Source organism: Dufourea novaeangliae, unplaced genomic scaffold, assembly GCF_001272555.1.
Source record: "Dufourea novaeangliae isolate 0120121106 unplaced genomic scaffold, ASM127255v1 scaffold16, whole genome shotgun sequence".
Taxonomy (NCBI): Eukaryota; Metazoa; Arthropoda; class Insecta; order Hymenoptera; family Halictidae; genus Dufourea; species Dufourea novaeangliae.
Window position 1 is genome coordinate 1,137,880 of NW_015373891.1, and position 7,925 is coordinate 1,145,804.

Genomic DNA, 7,925 nt, shown 5'->3' on the forward strand with positions numbered 1-7,925 from the left:
AAAGGAAGGACCTCAACTGTCCGACTGACAATGAGATTTTACAATGATCATTTTAGGATTTGTAAAATGATAGACTACAGGTTCCTAATGGAATTTGTGAAATATTTCATTTGTTTTGTGAAGACTGAAATATTTCAAGTTATTACAAAAAGAAACATGTTTCATCCTTTTCAATGATAACTGGCATTTTTAACATTTACCAAGATATAACGTATTTCAAACACTGTAGCGAAAAGTAGCACGTTTCATGGGTTAAAGGCTAGCACAGTTCAGTTTACAAACAATTGAAATAGATGCTAGGCAATATAGCACTTGTTTATATCTTTGAAAGTATCGAGAGACCACACCTAATATTTCACATATATCATTAGGAATCTGTATATTATATTATCACTTTACGAAACCCCGTTAAAATCGAAGTTGAACAGTTTGGGTCCTTCCATAGTAAGACAAAAATCAAGAATGACGAAATTGCGTTCGAGACTTCGTTTCCGAGTTATTAATTGTTTAAAATATCAGTGAAAACTCCACGAATTGCTTTCATTCGTTTCATTTTATTTCATTCAATATATTTAACTAGGTATTTAATCGAGACAGTGTATCGCATTTTCAACAATTAATGCCTGAGCAAGGAAACCCTGACCATAATTTCCTCATTCTTGATTTTCGTCTTAGTTTCGCACCTGGACTTCACCCTGTGAAAGTGTCCCACAATTTGCATTAACCTCCTGTACATATATGTATAAAATATTACAAATAAAAAAAAGAGTATTTTAAATTACAGATTGAAAATTCCGTTCATATAAATTCTTCGAAAGTGTGAAATACAAGACAGCTTCATGATTTGAATTTACAGTTTGCCGAATATCTATTGATCCCATTACACGTGTGGGTGAAGTTGACAATCGGCTGCTTACATAACACGCTGATATAGTATCTATATACCTGCAATTCCGCGCAAAACTACAGAAACAGGAAGAAAAACGTAGCTATTTGGCGAAAGCCAAGGACAAGCTTTTGAATATTGATAACGATATCCCGGTAAAGAAACCTATGATTAAATATTTAGTATTAATGGCACGCCGTTTTAACACCACTTGCCCATTGTGTATATAAACGCGCGTAAACTGGCGAAAACACTACTCGCAAGCTCGAAAAGTGGTAGTGACTGTCTTCGAATCACCCAAACGTTGACATTAATATCGTTCAGGATGAAGTTCGTGGTTATTTTCTTGTTCTGCTGTGTCGTTACTGCGTTGGCGAGGCCCGAATTTTTGGCGGTAAGTAACGTGCAAGCTTCTTTCTAAGAAAAAAAGAACAAGTGATTCTACGATTCCACGTTCAGAACGGTTCCAAATCACAATAATGTTTTCAAGGATAAAAAAACAAGTGATTCTAAGATTTCATGTTCATAACGATTCCAAATACAGGAGACATCACAATAATATTTCAAGAGTAATTCGTTTAAAATATTAATTTGCGAATTAAACAGATACGAGACCGTTGGCTTCAAAGTGGTCCCCTTAAGACTGTACACACGTGTTCCAACGACGCATTCATTGATCCACGATAAGTGTAAAATCGGTTAAGCGAGAATGGGGCCTGATAAGGCGGTCAATGTCGTCATTGTCAATTCAGATACTAACTACTTCTATCCTCTCTATTGTCGTCTACGAAGAGCTAACATAGTTTCAAATGTTCTAAACATTAATTTCTCTATTCTGGGAACATTATTGTCATACCTCGTACACATAAAGTCTTTCAACGATCAGTTTGAGCAGTAGGATAAGACATCAAGTCAACTTATCAAAGCATTGTTATTAATTGTATTGCATCTTTAGGAGGATGACCTGCAAGCAGATGATCATCTAGAGCTTAATAATGTAGCAAGTAAGTACGATAATTACGGTTTCTTTTGGGGGGGGGGGAGGGCCTTATGAAGGGGAAAGAAACGCGTTACCTCGTTCTTTAAACTATATTTCCTTTTTTAGTCGTTACGTAAACGTTCGATGGGACTAATACGCGGATGTAGGCGGGTAGGCGAATTTACTTTCATCAGCACAGTTGATACGGGAATTCTGTCAATTTAATTTTCAACGAAATTACGAGACGATTCTTTATTAACGTATACACAAGTTCTACATACATAATCATTGTTACGTTAGTGGATCGTATCAGACGAAGCGGTGAAAGCGGCGAGAAGGGTTCGAAGAAATCTAAGGAATCCGGAGAATCAAAGGAGGACACGAGCAATGGCGACGAGAGCTGTACTGAGCAAGAGACCTCGAAAGAACAAGTCACATGTAATGATAGTGAAATAGTCATTGTAGTCTGAGAAACGGCGACGAGAAAATGAAAAATTCGAAATTTTGTTTAGCTTCAGTAAGTAAACGAAGCATAGAGGATTCCAGTTCCGGACAAGGCACCAGCGAAGAGGGCGATGGAGGAAATGGTAAATCTGGATCAGGGAACGGTACATATTAATATTCATAACAGAATTGTATTTGTCGGAAATTTAGAAGGCTACCGTATCATTTAAATCGACCCTCTCGAATACTTTCGAAACCGTTGACGATACCGAAAAATTTTGAGAGGGGGATAGTTCGATATAAATAGTTTTTTCGTAGATGAACGAATAGGAAGGTCATATTGATTTTTTTTTAATGGAGTCGTGTATTTGTTAATGCATTCGTCGATGCTGCTTGCCATTCCCTGTAAAAAGGAATTAGTTAGGAGACATTCTATTTTCAAAATTATGGTACTGGTAATACAATGTTTACTTTCTTGAACCTTAACTGAATATTTTGTTTTTAATAAAATGTGTTGAATAAATAGACTGCGGATTTTATGCGTTTATAGAATATCCAACCGTCTAATATTCAATGTAGCGTAAAGTTTCAAAAAGTATACCCAGGTTTTCTTTTTATTTCGTATCTACTAGAATCGTTAACAGGATAAATAAATTTTTCTTTCCGTCCTGTTTCGGGAAATTAATCCATAAAATTTTATATTTGCATTAAAATACGCAGTCTATTATTACTAATAAGGTTTCCACATTACCAGTCAAGGGTTAAAGTTGATGTTCAATGTTAGTTGTTAGATGGAGGATTGCCAGAAGTAGGGAAAACAACGCGTAAGGAGAGAGTGACGTAATAGGGAGTAGCAGAGAAAATATATGTATTTTTGTGCTGGGAGGTGACATCGTGCTTTCGTTCGTGGTAGCATGCTGTGTACAAGTTGTATTCGTGTATATGTCTAGCTCTACGTGACGTCACCTTCTCCCTACCGGTGGAGATTTCTCCGGCAACCCTACTTAGATATCGCGGATAGCATGCATGCATTTAAGTACATTAACAAATCTATAATTCCATTAAAAAAAAAAACATTTCTGACCCTCACATATCCCCTACGTGTCCACCTACAAAAAAAAAAATCACATCAAATTATTTCACTCCGAAACCATTTAAAATTTATCTAAAAAATGTGTCGGTGTCACCAACGGTTTCGAAGATATTTGATGTTATTCGATTTAAACGTCCAATAGTAAATGTGCAAAGACGAAGTTCCTATCCACGTGTATCTGTTATATGTATGCTTATGTATCGTCGAATTTGTCGGCAGATCAGAGGTTTAGAGTGTTGCAGGAGGTCGTGCGTATCATTTGAGACATTAACATCCGCTCGTGTCAGTGTCGTTGTCACGAGCAGAGAAATGATCTCTGACCGCGACGCACTGTTTTCCGTTACATACAGGTGGTGGGGGTCTCATACCATTCGATTTGAACAATGCTGTGCAAACGATCGCGCGTATATTGGGGATACCTGAGATAAAGAGCATAGATGACATATGGCTCCGTATCCGTAAAGATCCCGCAATCAAACCGTTCGCGGACGTGCTTGCTGAAATACAGCAAAGCCTCATGCAATTGCCAAACGCCTCTGTTACCGATTTCCCGAAGATGTTACTGTCATTCGGCCAGACTATATCAAATGCTGTAGTGACCATCCCGGCTGTAAGTGTTGTTGTCAGTACGTGTGCAAACCGGAAGTGATTCCCTTATTGGACGTACTGACGGGACTGCGTGTTCTCTTTCGTGTTTCAGCTGCCGGTTAGTCTGGTATCGAGGATCTTGGGATTGTTCAGCGCGGTACTACGCGGTGTCGTAAATGTAATGACAGGATCGGTTAATATTTTTTAACAGAGGTATTCACGGTGTATGTAGAATTTCTTAGGGTTGATTATTTATTAAAAAAATAACTGCATGTAGCGAAATATATTACTAGTGTAATAAAGTTGCATAAGTAATATGAATCACGACCAATCGTTGTTGTACTCGATTCAATGCCCCTCTTGTATTTCCGTTGGCGGTGCTTTCGTTATCGGAAACGGATCGAAGCTCGCGAAGTTTTCTAATTACCAGTAATTATCCTGTCGATCACGGATGTGCTTCCGTGGAAGCACGTAGACGCCGAGGAGGCGAGCCTCGCCGTACATCGTCAAGCAAATCGAAAGAGAAAGTAACCGCCGTGTCGTAAGACTGTGCGACGAGTTTATAGGAGAGCAGAACGAAATCTGTTAGTTCGCAAGCGACTGTGTAACGACGAACATCTTTCTTGGTGTATTATCTTATTTGCAATCAAATATTTCTCGAGTCGTTCGCGAGAACACAACGATTTAATAGAAGGTAAGTGACGCTTACATAGACGTTCCAATCCAGTACATTGTGACACTTAACAGACAGAAAGAGTATTTTGTAATTCGTAATTGTGTTAATGAAGTTGTTGAAATTTCTACCAAGAAATTTTCATAACTAGATAACCACAATGAGAGGCACAGTGAGACGAAAAAGTGTACTAAGGATATGTGTTCTCATCTTCGTTTGCCGATTCGATTTGTCGGTCGGTTTACCAGCTGAACAACCAACGAAATTCACGTTGAACACCGGCGACGCAGGTACGACAGCGAGACCAGCTTCACAGGCGACTTCGAGGTTGGATCAAGGACGAGTGAGTGGTTTCTGGAATTTCGATTAATAATTACGACGAATTTTAATCGTTAGAAACGTTCAAAGAAACTTGGAATTTACCCAGCATTGTAAACTCTGCGCGAACAGAGAACAAAATAAAAGCGGCAGAGGTTCGAGTCACAAACACTTGATCCAAATATTTTGATGAGTTTCTGCGAAATATTGCATTTCGGTTTTTGTAGGAGTTGTTAGGTCGCGTCGCGGACGGGATAAGAATCGGTGCCGGAAGATTCGTGAATTCAGTCACGTTGGCCAGAAACATCATAGTCGATCAGGCGGAGGTAATTGGTGCATTAAATTATAAAAAATAAACTTTCTCCTTTGAACATTTCCACGTACATTACACTCGATCATCCGATCGAAACGGCTCAAAGGGCACATTGAATCATCCCGCAACGATGTTTCGCAATTATTCGGGGCAAGGCTAACTTATTCTTCTTTTTTTATCATATGTTGTAATAACATCATAACGAGAAAAACTTGTCATGCTTGGAATGCCTCGAGGTCGAATCTTTCAGTTAACTAGTTCAATTCGTTTGGGGACGTGAAAGTCCATGGACCGTAAGCTTGTACAGAAAAATAATCATTCACATTTAACGAAGATTATTTTAAGTGAAAAAATACTAATTACGATTCAAGGGTCCCTGCAGGCCCCCTGGAGGAATCCTTCAACGGATTCCAATGATCCCCTAGACTCTAGGGTCTAGAGGATCATTGACATCTGTTCGAAAGACCTCAGAGGCTTTTAAAGAAGTTCTGTGAAGAACATCTGATGGTACTTCTGAAGTTCTCCGATTTCAGAGGCCCTTCAAGAAATTCTCTAAACAATGCTAAAAGCTCCGAGATCAAGTCCCTCGATTGATCTCAGAGACCCTTGGAGGATCCAGCAATGAACCCAAAAGTCAGTTGAACTAGCTGTGACAGCATCTTAGCGTTCCTGGGAGCAGTATTCTAAGGGAACTTTGAAAACCCCAAAGGAACCATCGAACAGATTTCAAAGGTTCATAGAGAAGTTCTGCAATGGACCTCAGGGGCCCTTAGAGGAGTCAGAACTTAGGGGTGTTTGGAGGAATCCTCCCAAGGACCCCTAAAGTTCTGAAGACTTTAAGGGACCTTCAGAATCCTTCAGAGGAACTCCAAAAACTTTTGAATCAGAAATCCAACGGCCTTCAGAGGCCCAGTAGAGAAAACCTCCAAGGAACTCCAGAGATGCTCAGTAGGTCCCTCCATGGGACCTTTATCTGGTCAGATTGCTCGTCGAGCCTAAACACTCGACGGAAAATGTCAATTTCTGATTGCGCAAACCTACCCATATTGTCTATACAACCTTTTAGTCATGCGGAATGCCGGTTAAGAGATTAATATCTATTCATTTCAAACTGTAGAATTACTTGCTAATAATTGAAGACTAGGTAAAAAGAAGGCTGTCAGTGCACATGTAAACGTATGATAAAGCCTGCGTTGTGACCAGGCTTCAATCATTTATTCCATGAAAGAATCTGGACCGTAGATAGTTGATTATGTTAATTAGGCCTCTTTTACGATCTTGTATGAATTATTATTGAAAACGCTAGACATATGATGAAATTCATTCTAATTACATATTCCCATGTGCTTTTACTTAGAACTCTTCATGCTCCATTAACAAATATAATGTTACAGAACGTGACATTTCAGATTTTACACTTCCATCGACAACTTCTGTGGTATAATTCTTGCTTACTGCATTAACAGAATTCTGACCTTTATGGATAAATAATTGTACAATGTAATAATGTGTCCACTATATAGATTCGAAAGCATAAATAAGTAACACTTTAACCCATATAGCACATGACGCCTTGAAGACGGCTTAAAGGCGCCTCAGACCTAAAGTAGCCATAAAATAGGCATCTTTAAGGCGTCATGTGCTATCTGGGAATGAAACTGTAAGGGAACGAATTAGTGATTTCAACACCTAAAGATTCGTTCCAAGTGGAAATATCAGAATCAAGCAACTGGATTACTTACTAAAAATATATATCAAAGAGCTTTCTTTAACGCTTCTATCGTTAGAAATTTTCATCTCCAGATCACACGAAGAGGAGAATTATTAATTTTTGTTTATCGATCAGACATTGGCCAGCGAATCACAGAATAGCGTGGCCACTGTGCTCGCTCCGAAGATAGATACTGCTCAAAACTCTGTTGAATCGATCACAAGTGCACCAGTAATTAATACCAGACCAAACGCTCGAGAAACTGTGCGATTGGAGTCGGAAAATGGCCAATCCCCTCTCGAAAAGCCAATTCCCAAGCCGTTTATGAGCATTCTGGAGTCTTTCTTCAGACCTACGCCATTGCTCGATGGTATCAAGGATCATGAGAAATATGGAAATACCGGGGACAAATTTATTGGAATTGGTAGAGCTCTGGTCAGTGGTTTCGAGGGGCTCAGCAACTTCTTGAACGCTGTAGTTGACGTGAGTATTTTTCTCCTTAGCTTTGTGTCAGAATATTTACATCTTGAGGATTCTGAATTTAACCCTCTACTGCCCAAATTAATTTCTAATGTTCAACAAATTTTTTATTTGCTTGTGCTATTTACTGTTGACCCATTGAACACTACTTTGTTGAAAGTCCAGTGGAACTTAACACGTTCACTGTCATAATGGTCACCGATGACCGGTGCCATTAAATTACACGAAGAAACATTGAATTTCTAAACAGGAACATTTAACATTTTAAAAATGTAATTAATAGTAGAGGAATAATGAAAGTAATAGGTGTTCAATTCAACATAAATATAAACATGAATAATTTTTCTTCAGTTGCCGCGGAACGCCGCCAAGAAGACATCTCGAGGAATAACGGAAGCCCTGAATAACGTAGGAGCGCGTCTAGTCGGACTCCAGTGACG

The 7,925-nt window shown here is 38.9% G+C and overlaps 2 protein-coding genes across 4 annotated transcripts; both read left to right on the top strand.

Annotated features, from left to right (window-relative positions):
- The first annotated feature begins 1,145 nt into the window (after positions 1–1,145).
- On the top strand, positions 1,146–4,321 carry LOC107188201. 3 transcript variants are annotated; one of them, XM_015576459.1, is made up of 6 exons: positions 1,146–1,280; positions 1,842–1,890; positions 2,166–2,303; positions 2,378–2,473; positions 3,753–4,012; positions 4,103–4,321. In XM_015576459.1, exons 1-6 carry the CDS (start codon positions 1,212–1,214, stop codon positions 4,196–4,198), a joined length of 708 nt encoding a protein of 235 aa, XP_015431945.1. In that variant the 5' UTR covers positions 1,146–1,211; the 3' UTR covers positions 4,199–4,321. The 3 variants fall into 3 exon arrangements, with proteins under 3 accessions (XP_015431945.1, XP_015431953.1, XP_015431960.1); XM_015576467.1 differs by having other exon boundaries at positions 2,378–2,452; XM_015576474.1 differs by lacking the exon at positions 3,753–4,012 and having other exon boundaries at positions 4,103–4,180.
- A 502-nt stretch (positions 4,322–4,823) lies between these two features.
- LOC107187668 lies at positions 4,824–7,923 on the top strand. Its single transcript, XM_015575814.1, has 4 exons — positions 4,824–5,006; positions 5,209–5,307; positions 7,141–7,488; positions 7,837–7,923. Exons 1-4 carry the CDS (start codon positions 4,824–4,826, stop codon positions 7,921–7,923), a joined length of 717 nt encoding a protein of 238 aa, XP_015431300.1.
- Positions 7,924–7,925: the final 2 nt, after the last annotated feature.

Excerpts from the sequence above, each read along its gene's own strand:
- LOC107188201 (XM_015576459.1), top strand. The coding sequence starts at position 1,212 with ATGAAGTTCGTGGTTATTTTCTTGTTCTGCTGTGTCGTTACTGCGTTG. Across the intron at positions 2,474-3,752 it reads TAAATCTGGATCAGGGAACG|GTGGTGGGGGTCTCATACCA; the intron begins GTACATATTAAT and ends CGTTACATACAG. Across the intron at positions 4,013-4,102 it reads CTGTAGTGACCATCCCGGCT|CTGCCGGTTAGTCTGGTATC; the intron begins GTAAGTGTTGTT and ends TTCGTGTTTCAG.
- LOC107187668 (XM_015575814.1), top strand. The coding sequence starts at position 4,824 with ATGAGAGGCACAGTGAGACGAAAAAGTGTACTAAGGATATGTGTTCTC. Across the intron at positions 5,007-5,208 it reads CGAGGTTGGATCAAGGACGA|GAGTTGTTAGGTCGCGTCGC; the intron begins GTGAGTGGTTTC and ends CGGTTTTTGTAG. Across the intron at positions 5,308-7,140 it reads TCATAGTCGATCAGGCGGAG|ACATTGGCCAGCGAATCACA; the intron begins GTAATTGGTGCA and ends TTTATCGATCAG.